This window comes from Nerophis ophidion, linkage group LG03, assembly GCF_033978795.1.
Source record: "Nerophis ophidion isolate RoL-2023_Sa linkage group LG03, RoL_Noph_v1.0, whole genome shotgun sequence".
Taxonomy (NCBI): domain Eukaryota; kingdom Metazoa; phylum Chordata; class Actinopteri; order Syngnathiformes; family Syngnathidae; genus Nerophis; species Nerophis ophidion.
Genome location: NC_084613.1, coordinates 15,581,678 through 15,604,047, shown reverse-complemented (window position 1 = coordinate 15,604,047; position 22,370 = coordinate 15,581,678). Strand labels below are relative to the sequence as shown.

The window sequence follows — 22,370 nt, the reverse complement described above, 5'->3', positions numbered from 1 at the left end:
GTCATGTTAGCATGTAGTTCACCTAACTAAGCTAGTGTTCCTAACTAAGTATGTTGTTGAAATATATTAGCCTGTAGCTCAACTTGCTGAGCGAGTGTTCTAAACCAGGCATTATGTGAAAATTTCATGTTAGCATGAAGCTCACACGGCTATGCTAATGTAGCTGACCTAGTGTGAAGGTTAAAATGTCATATTAGCATGTAGCCAATAGAGCCGTGCTACTTTTTAACCTAGCATGATGTTGATATTTCATGTTAGCCTTTAGCTCTTATAGCTATGCTAGTGTTACTGATCTAGTATAATGTTAAAATGTCATTTTAGCATGTAGTTCACTTAGCTATGCTCGTGTTCCTAACCTGACATGATTCTAACGTAATGTTAGCAGGAAGCTCACCTGGCTGAGATAGTGTTCTAATCTGGTATGTTAAAATTTCATGTTAGCATTTAGCTCATATAGCTAGGCAAGTGTTGCTGACCTAGTATGATGTTAAAATGTCATCTTAGCATGTAGTTCACCTAGCTAAGCTGGTGTTCCTAACTAAATATGATGTTAAAATATATTAGCCTGTAGCTCAACTTGCTGAGCTAGTGTTCTAAAACTGGCATTATGTGAAAATTTCATGTTAGCATGAAGCTCACACGGCTATGCTAATGTTGCTGACCTGGTGTAAAGGTTAAAATGTCATGTTAGCATGTAGCCAATAGAGCCATGCTACTTCTTAACCTAGCATGATGTTAATATTTCATGTTAGCATTTAGCTCATATAGCTACACTAGTGTTACTGATCTAGTATAATGTTAAAATGTCATTTTAGCATGTAGATCACCTAGCTATGCTAGTGTTCCTAACCTGACATGATTCTAACGTAATGTTAGCAGGAAACTCACCTGGCTGAGATAGTGTTCTTAATCTGGTATGTTAAAATTTCATGTTAGCATTTAGCTCATATAGCTATGCAAGTGTTGCTGACCTAGTAAGATGTAAAAATGTCATCTGAGCATGTATTTCACCTAGCTAAGATGGTGTTCCTAACTAAATATGATGTTAAAATATATTAGCCTGTAGCTCAACTTGCTGAGCTAGTGTTCTAAACCTGGCATGATGTTAAAATGTCATGTTAGCATGAAGCTCACATGGCTATGCTAATGTTGTTGACCTGGTGTAAAGGTTAAAATGTCATGTTAGCATGTAACCAATAGAGCCATGCTACTTCTTAACCTAGCATGATGTTAATATTTCATGTTAGCATTTAGCTCATATAGCTACACTAGTGTTACTGATCTAGTATAATGTTAAAATGTCCTTATAGCATGTAGATCACCTAGCTATGCTAGTGTTCCTAACCTGACATGATTCTAATGTAATGTTAGCAGGAAGCTCACCTGGCTGAGATAGTGTTCTTAATCTGGTATGTTAAAATTTCATGTTAGCATTTAGCTCATATAGCTATGCAAGTGTTGCTGACCTAGTATGATGTTAAAATGTCATCTTAGCATGTAGTTCACCTAGCTAAGCTGGTGTTCCTAACTAAATATGATCTTAAAATATATTAGCCTGTAGCTCAACTTGCTGAGCTAGTGTTCTAAACCTGGCATTATGTGGAAATTTCATGTTAGCATGAAGCTCACACGGCTATGCTAATGTTGCTGACCTGGTGTAAAGGTTAAAATGTCATGTTAGCATGTAGCCAATAGAGCCATGCTACTTCTTAACCTAGCATGATGTTAATATTTCATGTTAGCATTTAGCTCATATAGCTACGCTAGTGTTACTGATCTAGTATAATTTTAAAATGTCATTTTAGCATGTAGCTCACCTAGCTATGCTAGTGTTCCTAACCTGACATGTTGCTAACATGCAATGTTAGCAGGAAGCTCACCTGGCTGAGATAGTGTTCTTAATCTGGTATGTTAAAATTTCATGTTAGCATTTAGCTCATATAGCTATGCAAGTGTTGCTGACCTAGTATGATGTTAAAATGTCATCTTAGCATGTAGTTCACCTAGCTAAGCTGGTGTTCCTAACTAAATATGATCTTAAAATATATTAGCCTGTAGCTCAACTTGCTGAGCTAGTGTTCTAAACCTGGCATTATGTGAAAATTTCATGTTAGCATGAAGCTCATATAGCTGTGCTAGTGTTGCTGATCTAGTATAATGTTAAAATGTCATTTTAGCATGTAGCTCACCTAGCTATGCTAGTGTTCCTAACCTGACATGAAGCTAACATGTAATGTTAGCAGGAAGCTCACCTGGCTGAGATAGTGTTCTTCATCTGGCATAATGTTAACATTTCATGTTAGCATTTAGCTCATATAGCTATGCTAGTGTTACCGATCTAGTATGATGTTAAAATGTAATTTTAGCATGTAGTTCACATAGCTATACTTGTGTTCCTAACCTGACATGATGCTAACATTTAATGTTGGCAGGAAGCTGAGATATTGTTCTTAATTTGACATAATGTTCATATTTCATGTTAGCATTTAGCTCATATAGCTGTGCTAGTGTTGCTGATCTAGTATAATGTTAAAATGTCATTTTAGCATGTAGCTCACCTAGCTATGCTAGTGTTCCTAACCTGACATGAAGCTAACATGTAATGTTAGCAGGAAGCTCACCTGGCTGAGATAGTGTTCTTCATCTGGCATAATGTTAACATTTCATGTTAGCATTTAGCTCATATAGCTATGCTAGTGTTACCGATCTAGTATGATGTTAAAATGTAATTTTAGCATGTAGTTCACATAGCTATACTTGTGTTCCTAACCTGACATGATGCTAACATTTAATGTTGGCAGGAAGCTGAGATATTGTTCTTAATTTGACATAATGTTAATATTTCATGTTAGCATTTAGCTCATATAGCTGTGCTAGTGTTGCTGATCTAGTATTATGTTAAAATGTAATTTTAGCATGTAGCTCACCTAGCTATGCTAGTGTTCCTAACCTGACATGAAGCTAACATGTAATGTTAGCAGGAAGCTCACCTGGCTGAGATAGTGTTCTTCATCTGGCATAATGTTAACATTTCATGTTAGCATTTAGCTCATATAGCTATGCTAGTGTTACCGATCTAGTATGATGTTAAAATGTAATTTTAGCATGTAGTTCACATAGCTATACTTGTGTTCCTAACCTGACATGATGCTAACATTTAATGTTGGCAGGAAGCTGAGATATTGTTCTTAATTTGACATAATGTTCATATTTCATGTTAGCATTTAGCTCATATAGCTGTGCTAGTGTTGCTGACCTAGTGTGATGTTAAAATGTCATGTTAGCATGTAGTTCACTTAGCTAAGCTAGTGTTCCTAACTAAGTATGTTGTTAGAATATATTAGCCTGTAGCTAAACTTGCTGAGGTAATGTTCCTAACCTAGCATGGCGTTCAAATGTCATGTTAGCATGTAGCTCTCATAGCTATGCTAGTGGCTAACTGAGGGTGATGTTAAAAAAATCATGTTAGCGTGTAGCTCACTTAGCTATGCCAGTGCAGCTAACCCAGGGTGATGTAAACACGTCGTGTTAGCATGTAGCTCACTTAGCTATGCTAATGTTGCTAACTTAGCAGGATGTTAAAATGTAATGTTAGCACCAGGGTCACACAGCTATTCTAATGTTTGTGTCCTCAATGTGTGTGTGATATGTGACATCTATTACATTGGACAAGTGCACACTTGTCAATATTGCTCATTAGCATTAAAGCTACACGCACATCTTGGTTGCACTTGTATCACAATAGCAATGTGTGTGTGTGTGTGTGTGTGTGTGTGTGTGTGTGTGTGTGTGTGTGTGTGTGTGTGTGTGTGTGTGTGTGTGTGTGTGTGTGTGTGTGTCACGCAGACGTCAGCAACAGCAGCCACGAGTCTCGGGTGGCTTCCATCAGGGAGGGCGAGAGGAAGGCGGCAGTTCCCCTGGCTGTCATCTCCACGCTCACCGGCCTCGGCCTGCTGGTCCTCATCGGCATCCTGGTCTACTGGAGGTGAGCTACATGCGGTGGCCACTAGAGGGCGCCACACACCCACAATAGGAGCGCTCAGCCGGCTGACATGTCCATGCATTGTTGGCAAATGTTGTTTTACCTTACTTGTATATTATATTTACTTGTTACTTTAATAATAATGTACTTTGTTTACATTCGTGGCTAACTCATCTTATTGGTTGGCAAAGGTGTCCAACCAAAAAACATGAGCTTGGAAACAATTTCATTAGTATTACTTATGTATAATGTTACTTATTTAGCACGCTAACATTTCATGCTACCATTTTAGCTCATTTTATTGCTTTTGATACATGACGACATATTGGAAATATGCTAACTTAGCCTGTGGTAGCGTACTGATATTAACATGCTAATGTTTATGCTAACATTTTATCTCATTTTATTGGTTTAAACCTAAAAATCACGTATTTTGATACATGGCGACATATTGGAAATATGCTAACTTATCCTATGTTGGCATACCAATAGTAACATGCTAATGTTTCATGCTAACATTTTATCAAAATGTATTGGTATAAACCTAAAAATCATGGTTTTTGATACATGGCGACATATTAGTAATATGCTAACTTATCCTATGTTGGCATACCAATAGTAACATGCTAATATGTCATGCTAACATTTTATCAAAATGTATTGGTATAAACCTAAAAATCATGGTTTTTGATACATGGCGACATAGTAATATGCTAACTTATCCTATGTTGGCATACCAATATTAACATGCTAACATTTTAGCAAATTGTATTGGTATAAACCTAAAAATCATGGTTTTTGATACATGGCGACATATTAGTAATATGCTAACTTATCCAATGTTGGCATACTAATATTAACATGCTAATGTTTTATGCGAACGTTTTTTCTCATTTTATTGGTTTGAACCTAAAAATCACCTTTTTTGATACACGGCGACATATTAGAAATATGCTAACTTATCCTATGTTGGCATACTAATATTAACATGCTAATGTTTTATGCTATCATTTCAACATATTTTATTGGTTTATGCCTAAAATCCTGGTTTTTGATACTAGGCGACGTATTAGAAATATGCTAACTTATCCTATGTTGGCATACTAATATTAACGTGCTAATGTTTTATGCTAACCCTTTTTCTCATTTTGTTGGTTTAAACCTAAAAATCACATATTTTGATACATGGCGACATATTGGAAATATGCTAACTTATCCTATGTTGGCATACCAATAGTAACATGCTAATGTTTCATGCTAACACTTTATCAAAATGTATTGGTATAAACCTAAAAATCATGGTTTTATATACATGGCGACATATTAGTAATATGCTAACTTATCCTATGTTGGCATACCAATATTAACATGCTAACATTTTATCAAATTGTATTGGTATAAACCTAAAAATCATGGTTTTTGATACATGGTGACATATTAGTAATATGCTAACTTATCCTATGTTGGCATACCAATATTAACATGCTAACATTTTAGCAAATTGTATTGGTATAAACCTAAAAATCATGGTTTTTGATACATGGCGACATATTAGTAATATGCTAACTTATCCTATGTTGGCATACTAATAGTAACATGCTAATGTTTTATGCTAACATTTTTTCTCATTTTATTGGTTTGAACCTAAAAATCACCTATTTTGATACATGGCGACATATTAGAAATATGCTAACTTACCCTATGTTGGCATACTAATATTAACATGCTAATGTTTTATGCTATCATTTCAACATATTTTATTGGTTTATGCCTAAAATCCTGGTTTTTGATACTAGGCGACGTATTAGAAATATGCTAACTTATCCTATGTTGACATACTAATATTAACGTGCTAATGTTTTATGCTAACCCTTTTTCTCATTTTGTTGGTTTAAACCTAAAAATCACATATTTTGATACATGGCGACATATTGGAAATATGCTAACTTATCCTATGTTGGCATACCAATAGTAACATGCTAATGTTTCATGCTAACACTTTATCAAAATGTATTGGTATAAACCTAAAAATCATGGTTTTATATACATGGCGACATATTAGTAATATGCTAACTTATCCTATGTTGGCATACCAATATTAACATGCTAACATTTTATCAAATTGTATTGGTATAAACCTAAAAATCATGGTTTTTGATACATGGCGACATATTAGTAATATGCTAACTTATCCTATGTTGGCATACCAATATTAACATGCTAACATTTTAGCAAATTGTATTGGTATAAACCTAAAAATCATGGTTTTTGATACATGGCGACATATTAGTAACATGTTAACTTATCCTATGTTGGCATACCAATATTAACATGCTAACATTTTATCAAATTGTATTGGTATGAACCTAAAAATCATGGTTTTTGATACATGGCGACATATTAGTAATATGCTAACTTATCCTATGTTGGCATACTAATAGTAACATGCTAATGTTTTATGCTAACATTTTTTCTCATTTTATTGGTTTAAACCTAAAAATCACCTATTTTGATACATGGCGACATATTAGAAATATGCTAACTTACCCTATGTTGGCATACTAATATTAACATGCTAATGTTTTATGCTATCATTTCAACATATTTTATTGGTTTATGCCTAAAATCCTGGTTTCTGATACTAGGCGACGTATTAGAAATATGCTAACTTATCCTATGTTGGCATACTAATATTAACGTGCTAATGTTTTATGCTAACCCTTTTTCTCATTTTGTTGGTTTAAACCTAAAAATCACATATTTTGATACATGGCGACATATTGGAAATATGCTAACTTATCCTATGTTGGCATACTAATATTAACATGCTAATGTTTTGTGCTATCATTTCAACATATTTTATTGGTTTAAGCTCATGGTTTTTGATACTGGGCGACGTATTAGAAATATGCTAACTTATCCTATTTTGGCATACTAATATTAACATGCTAATGTTTTATGCTAACTTTTTTTCTCATTTTATTGGTTTAAATCTAAAAATCACGTATTTTGATACAAGACGACATATTGGAAATATGCTAACTTATCCTATGTTGGCATACCAATATTAACATGCTAACATTTTATCAAATTGTTTTGGTATGGTATGAACCTAAAAATCATGGTTTTTGATACATTGCGACATATTGGAAATGTGCTAACTCATCCTATGTTGGCATACTAATATTAACATGCTAATGTTTTATGCTATCATTTCAACATATTTTATTGGTTTGAGCTCATGTTTTTTGATTCATGGCGACATATTAGAAATATGCTAACTTATCCTATGTAGGCGTACTAATATTAACATGCTAATGTTTTATGCTATCATTTCAACATATTTTATTGGTTTATGCCTAAAATCATGTTTTTTGATACTAGGCAACGTATTACAAATATGCTAACTCATCCTATGTTGGTATACTAATATTAACATGCTAATGTTTTATGCTAACATTTTAGCTCATTTTAATGGGGTAAACCTAAAAATCATGTATTTTGATACATGGCGACATATTGAAAGTATGCCATCTTATCCTATGGTAGCATACTAATATTAACATGCTAATGTTTTATGCTAATCTTTTTTCTCATTTTATTGGTTTAAACCTAAAAATCATGTATTTTGATACATGGCGACATATTGAAAGTATGCCATCTTATCCTATGGTAGCATACTAATATTAACATGCTAATGTTTTATGCTAACCTTTTTTCTCATTTTATTGGTTTAAACCTAAAAATCATGGATTTTGATAACTTATCCTATGTTGACATACTCATATTAACATGCTAATGTTTTATGTTAACATGCTTGGCACCGTTTTCGAAGTGCGCTATCATTCTCTATGATATCATGTTAACGTTACCATGCTAATATTAGCATGGTGTCTTTTTATTCCAGCATATTTATACATAAAAATCATGGCTTTTGATACTTGGCACCATCTTGGAAGTATGTTAACTCTTCCTTTTTTAATTTTTTTTTTATCAATGCTATCTTGAATACATTACGATAAATTAGCCGCGCAGTTCAAAGCGTTGCAAAAAAGTAGCGGCTCTTAGTTTGGATTTTACGGTCATTTTTAGTGACATCTCTTTTTATTTTGACGTGCAAATGTCGAGGTTTGAGTGTTTTGGTGAAAGTGTGAAAGGATTGGAAATGTTTTCATCAGTTTGAAGTAGTAAGGACTTTGCTGGAGTCAAAGACGTGAGAGTTGTTATCAATGTATCTTTATATTGTGCTCCTCGTTAAAAGCGCAGACAAAGCTTGCGGTTGTTGAAAGAGTTACCTTGACGAGACTCCGACTTCATTTATCCACACTTAAAAGCACCGGGTTTTATTCTTTGGGTAGGAGGGGAGAAAGAAAAAAAAAAGGAAAACAAAAACCTTGTGGGCTGACGGGGAAATAATTGTAAGATTCAATCCTGTCTGCCATGATTGTTTTTCATCTGCTGGTGCTTGTTATCTGGCCCACGCTCGTGTTCCAGGCGGGATTAATCAGGCCGGGGGTAGAAAAGGACATCCTGCAGATTATGTCCGACATGAGGGACCTTGTCCCAGGAGTCCCCCTCCCACCTCGCACCCCCAGTGCGCTAATCCCGCCGTCGTATTGGCGAGTCCTCGGTGCTCACTTGGTCGCTGCTGTTGGCCTTTTTTTTTTTTTCTGTCTTGAGCTTTTCTCTGCACTTCACCGCAAATTAGCATGAAGCTAAACTTCACTTGCATTCAGTGATTATCAATTATTTTTCTGTTAATAGCACCTGTTGTCTATATTATTGTTATAAGTACACCTCTGCATGACATTGTATCTTTATTAACATTTAGAAATAGTATCATTTGTCTATAAGATTGTTATACTGTCTTTATTTACATTTATAAAAGTATAATTTGTCTATAACATTGTTATAAGTACACCTCTGCTTGACACTATTTTATTAACATTTATAAATAGTACCATTTGTCTATAATATTGTTATAAGTACACCTCTGCATGACACAATTTTATTAACATTTATAAATAGTATAATTTGTCTATTACATTGTTATGAGTACACCTCTGCATGACACTTTTATTAACATTTATAAATAGTATCATTTGTCTATAACATTGTTATAAGTACACCTCTGCATGACATTGTATCTTTATTAACATTTAGAAATAGTATAATTTGTCTATAAGATTGTTATACTGTCTTTATTTACATTTATAAAAGTATAATTTGTCTATAACATTGTTATAAGATCACCTCTGCATGACACTATTTTCTTAACATTTATAAATAGTATCATTTGTCTATAATATTGTTATAAGTTCACCTCTGCATGACACTATTTTTATTAACATTTATAGATAGTATAATTTGTCTATAATATTGTTAAAAGTAAACCTCTGCATGACACGATTTTATTAACATTTATAAATAGTATCATTTGTCTATTACATTGTTATAAGTACACCTCTGCATGGCACTATTTTATTAACATTTATAAATAGTATCATTTGTCCAAAACATTGTTATAAGTACACCTCTGCATGACACGATTTTATTAACATTTATAAATAGTATCATTTGTCTATTACATTGTTATAAGTACGCCTCTGCATGACACGATTTTATTAACATTTATAAATAGTATCATTTGTCCAAAACATTGTTATAAGTACACCTCTGCATGACATTGTATACTTATTAACATTTATAAATAGTATAATTTGTCTATAACCTTGTTATACTGTCTTTATTAACATTTGTAAAAGTATAATTTGTCTATAATATTGTTAAAAGTAAACCTCTGCATGACACTATTTTATTAACATTTATAAATAGTATAATTTGTCCAAAACATTGTTATAAGTACACCTCTGCATAACATTGTATCTTTATTAACATTTGAAAATAGTATAATTTGTCTATAACATTGTTATACTGTCTTTATTAACATTTGTAAAAGTATAATTTGTCTATGATATTGTTATAAGTACACCTCTGCATGACACTATTTTATTAACATTTATAAATAGTATCATTTTTCTATAATATTGTTATAAGTACACCTCTGCATGACACGATTTTATTAACATTTATAAATAGTATCATTTGTCTATTACATTGTTATAAGTACACCTCTGCATGACACTATTTTATTAACATTTATAAATAGTATCATTTTTCCAAAACATTGTTATAAGTACACCTCTGTATGACACGATTTTATTAACATTTATAAATAGTATCATTTGTCTATAATATTGTTATAAGTACACCTCTGCATTTCACGATTTTATTAACATTTATAAATAGTATCATTTGTCTATTACATTGTTATAAGATCACCTCTGCATGACACTATTTTATTAACATTTATAAATAGTATCATTTTTCTATAATATTGTTATAAGTACACCTCTGCATGACACGATTTTATTAACATTTATAAATAGTATCATTTGTCCAAAACATTGTTATAAGTACACCTCTGCATGACACTATTTTATTAACATTTATAAATAGTATCATTTGTCTATAATATTGTTATAAGATCACCTCTGCATGACACGATTTTATTAACATTTATAAATAGTATCATTTGTCCATTACATTGTTATAAGTACACCTCTGCATGACACTATTTTATTAACATTTATAAATAGTATCATTTGTCTATAATATTGTTATAAGATCACCTCTGCATAACACTATTTTATTAACATTTATAAATAGTATAATTTGTCCAAAACATTGTTATAAGATCACCTCTGCATGACACTATTTTATTAACATTTATAAATAGTATCATTTGTCTATAATATTGTTATAAGATCACCTCTGCATGACACGATTTTATTAACATTTATAAATAGTATCATTTGTCTATTACATTGTTATAAGTACACCTCTGCATGACACTATTTTATTAACATTTATAAATAGTATCATTTGTCTATAAGATTGTTATAAGATCACCTCTGCATGACACTATTTTATTAACATTTATAAATAGTATAATTTGTCCAAAACATTGTTATAAGTATACCTCTGCATGACATTGTATCTTTATTAACATTTGAAAATAGTATAATTTGTCTATAACATTGTTATACTGTCTTTATTAACATTTGTAAAAGTATAATTTGTCTATAATATTGTTATAAGTACACCTCTGCATGACACTATTTTTATTAACATTTATAGATAGTATAATTTGTCTATAGTATTGTTAAAAGTAAACCTTTGCATGACACTATTTTATTAACATTTATAAAAAGTATCATTTGTCTATAATATTGTTATAAGTACACCTCTGCATGACACTATTTTATTAACATTTATAAAAAGTATCATTTGTCTATAATATTGTTATAAGTACACTTCTGCTTGACACTATTTTATTAACATTTATAAATAGTATAGATTGTCCAAAGCATTGTTATAAGTACACCTCTGCTTGACGCTATTTTATTAACATTTATAAATAGTTTATTTTTTGTCTATAACATTGCTATAAGTACACTTCTGCATAACATTATATCATTATTAACATTTATAAATAGTATCATTTGTCTATAAATTGTTATAAGTACACCTCTGCATAAAATTGTATCTTTAATAACATTTTATCTTTTTTAACATTTATAAATAGTATCATTTGTCTAGAACATGGGTGCCCACACTTTTTCTGCAGGCGAGCTACTTTTCAATTGACCAACTGGAGGGGATCTACCTCATTTATATATATCATTTATATTTATTTATTTATGAAAGAGACATTTTTGTAAACAAGTTAAATGTGTTTAATGATAATACAAGCATGTGTAACACATATAGATGTCTTTCTTTCACGAAGACAAGAATGTAAGTTGGTGTATTACCTGATTCTGATGACTTGCATTGATTGGAATCAGACAGTAATGATGATAACGCCCACATTTTCAAATGGAGGAGAAAAAAAGTTGTCCTTTCTGTACAACACCACATGAAAGTGGTTGGTTTTTGGCATCTAATTCATCCAGCTTCCATACACTTTACAAGAAAAACTTTGGCGGCAAATTCCGTAGCTTGCTTGATTGACATTCACGGCACCCGAGGGTCTTGTGAGATGATGCTGGCTGCTGCCAGTTCATTATTATGAAAAAATGACAGAGAGGAAGGCGAGAAACACTTTTTATTTCAACAGACTTTCGCGCCGTCCCTTCCGTCAAAACTCTAAAGGCCGACTGCACATTTCCTATCTTCACAATAAAAGCCCTGCTTCATGCTGCCTGCGCTAACAAAATAATAGTCTCGGAAAGCTGGCGTGCACAAGTGATGTGCACGCCAGCTCTCTGAGGGATCGCTTGTGCATGCCAGTTTTCCGAGACTCTGTATTTAGTTAGCGCAGGCAGCATGAAGCAGGGCTTTTATTGTGAAGATAGGAAATGTGCAGTCGGCCTTTAGAGTTTTGACGGAAGGTACGGCGCGAGAGTCTGTTGAAATAAAAAGTGTTTCTCGCCTTCCTCTCGGTCATTTTTAATAATAATGATCTTGCAGCAGCCAGCGTCATCTCACAAGACCCTCCGGTACCGTGAATGTCATTTAAGTGACGTCTTGGTGAAGATTGATGATCACTAATTTTTAGGTCTATTTTTTTTAAAAGCCTGGCTGGAGATCGACTGACACACACCCCGCGGTCGACTGGTAGCTCGCGATCGACGTAATGGGCACCCCTGGTCTATAACATTGTTATAAGTACACCTCTGCATGACACTGCCTTTATTAACATTTATAAATATTATACATTTTTGGTCTTTAATATTGTTCGAAGTACACCTCTGCATAACATTGTATCTTTATTAACATTTATAAATAGTGTAATTTGTCTATAATATTATTATAAGTACACCTCGGCATAACTTTGTATCTTTATTAACATTTATAAATAGTGTAATTTGTCTATAATATTATTATAAGTAAACCTCTGCATAATTTGGTATCTTTATTAACATTTATAGATATTATATTATGTATATAACATTTTTATAAGTACATCCCTGCATGACACTATCTTTATTAACATTTGTAAATAGTATCATTTTTTTTGGTCTATATTATTGTTATAAGTACACATCTGCATAACATTGTATCTTTATCAAGATCAATTAATAGCATAATTTGTCAATAACATTGTTTTAAGTACAGCTCTGCATAACATTGTATCTTTATTAACATTTATAAATAGTACCATTTGTCTATAACTTTGTTATAAGTACACCGCTGCATGACATTGTATACTTATTGTTAATGAGTATACAATGTCATGCAAACATCGTAACTTTATTAACATTTATATTAGTATAATTTGTCTATAACATTGTTATAAGTACACCTCTGCATAACATCGTATCTTTATTAACATTTAAAAATAGTATAATTTGTCTATAACATTTTTATAAGTACACCTCGGCATATGATAGTATTTTTAATGTTTATAAATAGTATATCATGTCTATAACATTGTTATAAGTACACCTCTGCATGACATTGTAGCCGCAAGTGATTTTTCTTTCCGATCCAATACCGAGTAAAACTTCAGGCTGGTATCGGCGATACCGATGTTTTGTGCTAAAAGCTAACACGTTTGCTAAAATTGAAAAGGTTGTGTATTTCAAATCATACCATAGGGCCGCGTACTAATAAGTCAAATTGATTTTTATTTTATTTTTATTTTTTTAAGAACATGCTAAAAACAGATATTGTGTCAGCTCTGTATTATAGACTTATTAATATAAAAATATGATATATTTTTTTCTCATTACACACTGATTTTTTGCTCTTTTGTCTTGCATTTTTACAATATTTCCCCCCTGTAAGAATAGAATCCATCCATTTTCTACCGCTTATTCCCTTTTAGGGGTCGCGGGGTGTAAGAATAGAATACGAATGATATTATTAATACAATTGTGTAACTTCATAACTTAGTGTGTCAAAAATGTTAATATTCAGTTACACATTTAAGTATTTTTAGGATTGTTGTAATTTTTCAAAAATGTTTTATATTTTAGGTATATTTAGTTTTTTTTTTGAAAAGCTTCTAATACAAAACCCCAAAACCAGTGCAGTTGACACGTTTTGTAAATGGTAAATAAAAACAAAATACAAGAATTTGCAAATCTTTTTCAACTTATATTCACTGCAAAAACAAGATATTTTATGTTCCCACTGAGAAATTGTGTTTTGTTTGTTTTTGCAAATATTAGCTCATTCGGAATTTGATGCCTTCAACATGTTTGAAAAAGCTTGGACAAGTGGCAAAAAAGACAGAGAAAGTGGAGGAATGCTCATCAAACACTTATTTGGAACATCCCACAGGTGAACAGGCTGATTACAAACAGGTGGGTGCCATGATTGGGTGTAAAAAGCAGCTCCCATGAAATGCTCAGTGGTTCACAAAGAAGGACGGGGGCGAGGGTCACCACTCTGTCAACAAATGCGTTAAAGAACAACATTTTTTTCAACGAGCTATTGCAAGGAATTTAGGGATTTCACCATCTACGGTCCGTAATATCATCGAAAGGTTCAGAGAATCTGGAGAAATCACTGCACGTAAGCGATGATTTTACGAAGCTTTGCTCCCTCGGGCGGAACCGCATCAAAAAACCGACGTCAGTGTGTAAAGGATATCACCACATGGGCTCACGAACACTTCGGAAAAGCACTGTCAGTAACTACAGTTGGTCGCTACATCTGTAAGTGCAAGTTAAAACTCTACTCTGCAAAGCCAAAACCATTGATCAACAACACCCAGAAACGCCGCCAGCTTTGCTGGGCCCCCGAGCTCATCTAAGATGGACTAATGCAAAGTGAAAGAATGTTCTGTGGTCGGGCGAGTCCACATTTCAAATTGAATTGGTTCGAACATACTGTTTATCCAAGTTAGCCTACTTTGTGATTTGTCGTGTTTTTAATCGCTGGCTTCATCTTGTTCCGCCGCTTATCCCTGATGTCCATTTTTGGACAACACATGTTGATCATGTCCAGGATTAACGTGACATCTTTCTCGCTGCCAAGGATTATCACGAAGACCTTTTCTGTCATCTGGTCTGACGAGCGTTCATGTCGTCATCACAGGATACTGTTATTATTGTTGCTGCTGCTAGGCATGCACCGATTCACCTGCGGCACAGCAGCATTGAATGTGTGTCTTTGTCATCATGCTAACGTTGGCATGCTAAAGTTTTATGTTAGCTTTTTAGCTAATTTTGTTCGGTTTAAACCTTAAAAACATGAATTTTGATACTTGGCTCCACTTTGGAAGCATGCTAACGTCTCTTACATTAGCATGCTAATGTTAGCATACTAATGTCTTATGCCAGCTTTTAGCTACTTTTGTATGTTTATACCTTTTAAAATCATATATTTCGATACTTGTTGCCATCTTAGAAGTGAGCTAATTTCTCTTACATTAGCATGCTAAAGTTGTATGCTAGTTTTTTAGCTAATTGTGTATGTTTAAATTTAAAAACCTGTATTTTTATACTTGCCACTATCTTGGAACTATGCTAACATCTCTTATATTAGCATGTTAATGTTAGCATACTAATGTCTTATGTCAGTTTTAGCTACTCTTGTATATTTAAACCTTTAAAATCATATATTGGGATACTTGTTGCCATCTTAGAAGTGAGCTAACTTCTCTTACATTAGCATGCTAATGTTTTATGCTAGATTTTTTGTTACTTTCATATGTTTAAACCTAAGAAACATGAATTTTGATACTTGGCGCCATCTTCAAAGTATGCTAACGTCTCTTACATTAGCATGCTAATGTTTTATGCTAGATTTTTAGTAAATTTTATATGTTTAAACCTAAGAAACATGAATTTTGATACTTGGCGCCAGCTTCGAAGTATGCTAACGTCTCTTATATTAACATTAAAATGTCAGCATATTAATATTTTATGCCAGCTTTTAGCTCCTTTTGTATGTTTATACTTTCAAACCCCATATATTTTGATACTTGTCACCATCTGAGAAGTACGCTAACTTCTCTTATATTAGCATGCTAATGTTGTATACTAACTTTTTAGCTAATTTTGTTTGTTTAAACCTTAAAAACATGAATTTTGATACTTAGCAGCCTCTTGGAAGTATGCTAACGTCTCTTATATTAACACGCCAACGTTAGAACACCAATATTGTATGCCAGCTTTGACCTACTTGTGCATGTTCATACCTTTAAATGATAGATTTTGATACTTGTTGCCATCTTAGCAGTAAGCTAACTTCTCTTATATTAGCATGCTAATGTTTTACGCTATCTTTTTAGTTAATTTCGTATGTTTACAACTAAAAACCATGAATTTTGATACTCGTTGCATCTTAGACGTAAGCTAACTTCTTTTACATTAGCATGTTTTTTTAGCAAATTTTAGATGTTTAAACCTTAAAAAGATTAATTTTGATACTTGGCGCCACTTTGGAAGTGTGCTAACGTCTCCTACATTAGTATGCTAATGCTAGCATACTACTGTCTTATGCCAGCTTTTAGCTAGTTTTGTATGTTTATACCTTTTAAAATCATATATTTTGATACTTGTTGCCATCTTAGAAGTAAGCTAACTTCTCTTATATTAGCATGCTAATGTTTTATGCTATATTTTTAGCAAATTGTGTATGTTTAAACTTAAAAACCTATATTTTTATATTTGCCACTAACTTGGAAGTATGCTAACGTCTCTTACATTAGCATGCTATTGTTAGCATACTAATGTCTTATGCCAGCTTTTAGCTACTTGTGTATGTTTATACCTTAAAAGTCATATATTTGGATACTTGTAGCCATCTTAGAAGAGAGCTAACTTCTCTTATATTAGCATGCTAACATTTTGTGCTAGCTTTTTAGCTAATTTTGTATGTTTAAACCTTAAAAACATGTATTTTGATACTTGGAAGTATGCTAGCGTCTCTTATGTTAGCATAATAACGTTAGTATGCTAGGGAAAGTCCAAATAAAAGAGGAGGCTTACAATCATTCGTCAGAGCGTGGTGGGAGACTTTACCCAGACGTTTCTCCTCAATTGAGCTCAATTTAATTCTGTCTCTGTTTATTACCTTGCTTCTTTGTCTGTTTAATAGATGTCATCAGTGTTTGAACCTGACAATTATTATTACTATTATTATCATTATTACAGGGTGTGCTTCCAGACCGCTCACTTCTACGTGCAAGAAGGCTCCTCGCCCCGAGTCCTCGCCACACCTGCTTTGACGCCAGGTAATCCGATTCAGCACTTTTACTGTCGGCAGGCCGCGCACTCCTCCAAAAAAAAAAAAAGCCCCCTGTCGATGAGCTTGCTTCCTAATTGTCAGCGGTTGTCCCCCTCACTTCCTGTTTTCCCTCCCAGACGAATCTGAGGCGCTTCCTGTCCAAGATTTTGTCCGACGCGTCGCCGATCTCCACCAAACACGCGGCTTTCCACGCAAGTTTGAAGTGCGTCACAGCACACGTGTGTGTGTATAGTGTGTGTGTGGGTGTGTATAGTGTGTGTGTATAGTTCTGACTTAATGGGGACATCGCTCTGTTTACACAGTCACCTTTAGGGGACCTCTGACGGTATGGGGACAAAAAAACAGGTGCCCTAAAGGAAAACCTTTTTAAATGATAATCAGATCCATTCTGAAGATGCCTAAGTGATTTTTAAAAAGTTTTTGTGATCCCCCTGAACCATATCAACTCGTTTTCCTCAGGGTCCCCTGTTAGTATGATCAGTACTTTACTTCATAAATCCAGTTATGAGCTAACTGGGCAGTGGCCATTTTACCTTTTTTTTTTTTTATGCCTCGACAACCTGTAGAAAGGGTGGTCCCCACAAGTACTGATCAAAAACTTGCACACGTGTATGTGTGTGTATAGTGTGTGTGTATATAGCGCTTACTTAATGGGGACATCTCTCTGTTTACACAGTCACCTTTAGGCGATTTCTGACGGTATGGGGACTCGTGATGGTATGGGGACAAAAAAACAGGTCCCCTAAAGGAAAACCTTTTTAGATTATAATCAGATCCATTCTGAAGATGCCTAAGTGATTTTTTAAAAGTTTTTGTGATCCCCCTGAACCATATCAACTCTTTTTCCTCAGGGTCCCCAGTTAGTATGATCAGTACTTTACTTTATAAATCCAGCTATGAGCTGACTGGGCAGTGGCCATTTTACCTTTTTTTTTTTTTTTATGCCTCCACAACCTGTAGAAAGGGTGGTCTCCACAAGTACTGATCAAATACTTGCACACGTGTATGTGTGTGTATAGTGTGTGTGTATATAGTGCTTACTTAATGGGGACATCTCTCTGTTTACACAGTCACCTTTAGGCGATTTCTGACGGTATGGGGACTTGTGACGGTATGAGGACAAAAAAACAGGTCCCCTAAAGGAAAACCTTTTTAAATGATAATCAGATCCATATTGAAGATGCCTAAGTGATTTTTAAAAAGTTTTTGTGATCCCCATGAGCCATATCAAAAGTTTTTCCTCAGGGTCCCCAGTTAGTATGATCAGCACATTACTTCGTCAATCCAGCTATGAGCTAACTAGACAGTGACCATTTTACCTATTTTTTTTATGCCTCCACAACCTGTAGAAAGGGTGGTCCCCACAAGTCATGAACAAAAACTTGGTCCCCATTCCATATGATAACCTGTGTGTGTGTGTGTGTGTGTGTGTGTGTGTGTGTGTGTGTGTGTGTGTGTGTGTGTGTGTGTGTTGTGCGTGTGACCGCAAGTCAAGTTTTACCATGTCGCTTTTTTTTGTCCACTGCGTTGTCATGGCAACATCCTGGCTTCCCGCTGCACCCTTGTCCAACCCCTCCCTCCACCCTCCTCTTTGCGGTGGTTAGCTACTGAAGGAGAGCTACGAGGTAAGACCCCACCCCCTACCGGCACACGCCGCCATCTTGTTTGTTGACGCAAAAAAACATTTTTTTTGACGTCTTTGTGTTGTGTTTGACGCAAAGGCAGGCTCTTTTGGAACGCGCTAGCTCGATGCTAATTTACATAGGTTTCGCCATAGACGGGCTACTGTTAGCATTAGCGTTTTTTTTAATGGCGATTTCAACGGCTCCAAATTGGGCAATGAAAACTACAACGGCCAGCGTGGAATACTTACAGCACAAACACTTTGTAGGGCGCAACATAACGCATTCAGCTCAGCAGCCAGAATCGTAATAGTAAAATTGACCGTAAATGGAAAAATGATACCACTGTTTTGTTTTGTTTTTACGGTATAAAAAAAAAGGACGCTTAATTGCCAGATTTTACTGCTATGCACACAACCATTCACATGCTGCATACCACGTTAACTGTTAGCATTTTTCTGAGAACTTTAGCATGCTAGCTTTCTTTAGCCAATTTGATGTTTGCTAGCTTTTTGTGTAGGTAATTTTGAATGTTTAAATTTAAAAATCGTGGTTTTTGATACTTGGCACCATCTTGGGAGCAGGCTAGCGTCTCTTATGTTTGCATACTAATGTTAGCATGCTAAACATTTTTTGTTAGCTTTATAGCTAATGTTATAAGTTAACACCTAAAAGGTTTAATATACCAATATTTGATACTTGGCACCATCTTGGAAATATGCTAACGTCTCTTATATTAATTAGCATGCTAGCTTTTTGGCTTATTTTGTATGTTAATATCTTGGAAGTATGCTAACAACTTTTAACATTAGCATGCTAATATTTATGCTAGCTTTTTAGCTAAATATGTATTTTTACAGCTAAAAATAGGGCGTTTTAATACTTGGTGCCGTCTTACAACAATGCTAACTTTTCCTTTGTCATCATGGTAATGTTAGCATGCTAGCGTTTTATACTAGCTTTTAAACAAATCTAGTTTGTTTGAACCTAAAAATCATGCATTTTTATATTTGGTGAAGTCTTGGAAGTATGCTAACGTCTCTTATATTAGCATGCTAGCGCTATCACGCTACTGTTTTATGCTAGCCTTTTAGCTAATTTTGAATGTTTACACCGAAAAAATTGTGCATTTTAATACTTGGCGCCATCTTAGAAGAATGCTAACTAGTCCTTTGTAATAATGGTGAGAATGTTAGAATAATAACGTTTTATAATAGCTTTTTTAGCTAATTTTGTATGTTTAAACCTAAAAAATCATGTTTTATGATATTTGGCACCATTTTGGGAGCAGGCTAGCGTCTCTTCTGTTAGCATGATAATGTTAGCATGCCAAACATTTTTTGTCAATTTTTTACCAAATTTTGTATGTTAACACATAAAAATCATGATTTTTGATAATTGGCTCCATTTTGGAAGTATGCTAACGTCTCTTATATTAACTAGCATGCTAGCTTTTTGGCTAATTTTGTATGTTTAAACCTAAAAAATCATGGTTTTAATGCTTGGCGCCATCTAGGAAGTACGGGAACTTTTATTTTATCAGCTTGCTTATGTTAGCATGCCAATGTTTTGTGCTAGCTGTTCAGCTAATTTTGTAAGTTTACCCCCAATAAATTATGCATTTTAATACTCGGTGCTATCTTAGCAGTATGCTAACTTGTCTTATGTCATCATGCTAACATTTTAATATTTTAAGCTATCTATTTTAGCTAAATATGCAAGTTTACAACTAAAAATAACACATTTTGATGCTCGGCGCCATCTTAGGAGTATGTTAATGTCTTATATTATTAGCATGCTAGCGTCGGGTGACATTTCATGCTATCTTTTTAGCTAATTTTGTACGTTTACACCTAAAAAATTGTGCATTTTAATACTAGGCGCCATCTTAGAAGAATGCTTACTTGTCCTTTGTAATCATGATAACGTTAGAATGCTAACATTTTAAAATAGTTTTTAAGCAAATTTTTGGTAAGTTTAAACTTAAAAAGATATGTTTTTTGATGCTTGGCATCATCTTAGAAGTATGCAAACATTTATTTTATCAGCATGCTATTGTTAGCATGCCAACGTTTTGTGCTAGCTGTTCAGCGGATTTTTGTAAGTCTACACCTGCATTTTAATACTTGGTACTGTCTTAGCATTACGCTAACTTGTCCTATGTCATCATGCTAACACATTAAAGTTTTATCCTAGCTTTTTTAGCTAAATTTGCAATTCCACAACTAAAAATAATACATTTTGATGCTTGGCGCCATCTCGGAAGTATGCAAACATTTATTTTATCAACATGCTAATGTCAGCATGCCAACATTTTGTGCTAGCAGCTCAGCTGATTTTCTTAGTCTCCACCTAAAAGTTATGCATTTCTAATACTCGGCGCTATCTTAGTAGTACGCTAACTTGTCCTATGTCATCATGATAACATGTTAAAATTTCATGCTAGCTTTTTTAGCTAAATTTGCAATTTCACAACTAAAAATAATACATTTTGATGCTTGGCGCCATCTTGGAAGTATGCAAACACTTATTTTATCCGCAGGCTAATGTTAGCATGCCAACGTTTTATGCTAGCTTTTCAGCTGATTTTGTAAGTCTACACCTAAAATTGATGCCTTTTAAATGCTCAGTGCTATCTTAGCAGTACGCTAACTTGTCTTATGTCATCATGCTAACATGTTTATGTTTTATGCTAGCTTTGTTAGCTAAATTTGCAATTTCACAACTAAAAATAATACATTTTGATGCTTGGAGCCATCTCGGAAGTATGCAAACGTTTATTTTATCAGCATGCTAATGTTAGCATGCCAACATTTTGTGCTAGCTGTTCAGCTGATTTTCTTATTCTACACCTAAAAGTCATGTATTTTTAATACTCGGTGCTATCTTAGCAGTAAGCTAACTTGTCCTATGTCATCATGCTAACATGTTAAAATTTAATGCTAGCTTTTTTAGCTAAATTTGCAAGTTCACAACAAAAATAATACATTTTGATGCTTGGCGCCATCTCGGAAGTATGTTAATATCTTATATTATTTGCATGCTAACGTCGGGTGACATTGTATGCCATCTTTTTAGCTAAATTTGTATGTTTACTCCTAAAAAATCATGTTTTTGATGCTTGGCGTCACTTGGAAGTACGCGAACATATATTTTATCAGCATGCTAATATTAGCATACCAGCGTTTTGTGCTAGCTATTCAGCTAATTTTGTAAGTCTACACCTACAAAAATATGCATTTTAATACTCTGTGCTATCTTAGCAGTACGCTAACTTGTCTTATGTCATCATGCTAACATGTTTATGTTTTATGCCAGCTTTTTTTGCTAAATTTGCAAGTTCTCAATCACAAAAAATAAATTTTGATGCTTGGCGCCATCTTGGAAGTATGCAAACATTGATTTTTATCAGCATGCTAATGTTAGCATGCCAACGTTTTGTGCTAGCTAAACAGTGCTATCTATAGGAGTTTGAGGTGTTCGGTGCTATTTAAGCA

General features: G+C 33.8%; 1 protein-coding gene across 3 annotated transcripts in view; it reads left to right on the top strand.

The window, feature by feature from the left end:
• ptprz1a (protein tyrosine phosphatase receptor type Z1a) overlaps window positions 1-22,370 on the top strand; it is a 127,214-nt gene that overhangs the window by 85,713 nt on the left and 19,131 nt on the right. For all 3 annotated transcript variants that reach the window (XM_061894383.1, XM_061894384.1, XM_061894382.1), the window contains 4 exons: window positions 3,847-3,985; window positions 17,158-17,237; window positions 17,368-17,453; window positions 18,856-18,876. In XM_061894383.1, the coding sequence (XP_061750367.1) occupies window positions 3,847-3,985; window positions 17,158-17,237; window positions 17,368-17,453; window positions 18,856-18,876 (326 nt within the window). The remainder of the gene's footprint in view (window positions 1-3,846; window positions 3,986-17,157; window positions 17,238-17,367; window positions 17,454-18,855; window positions 18,877-22,370) is intronic.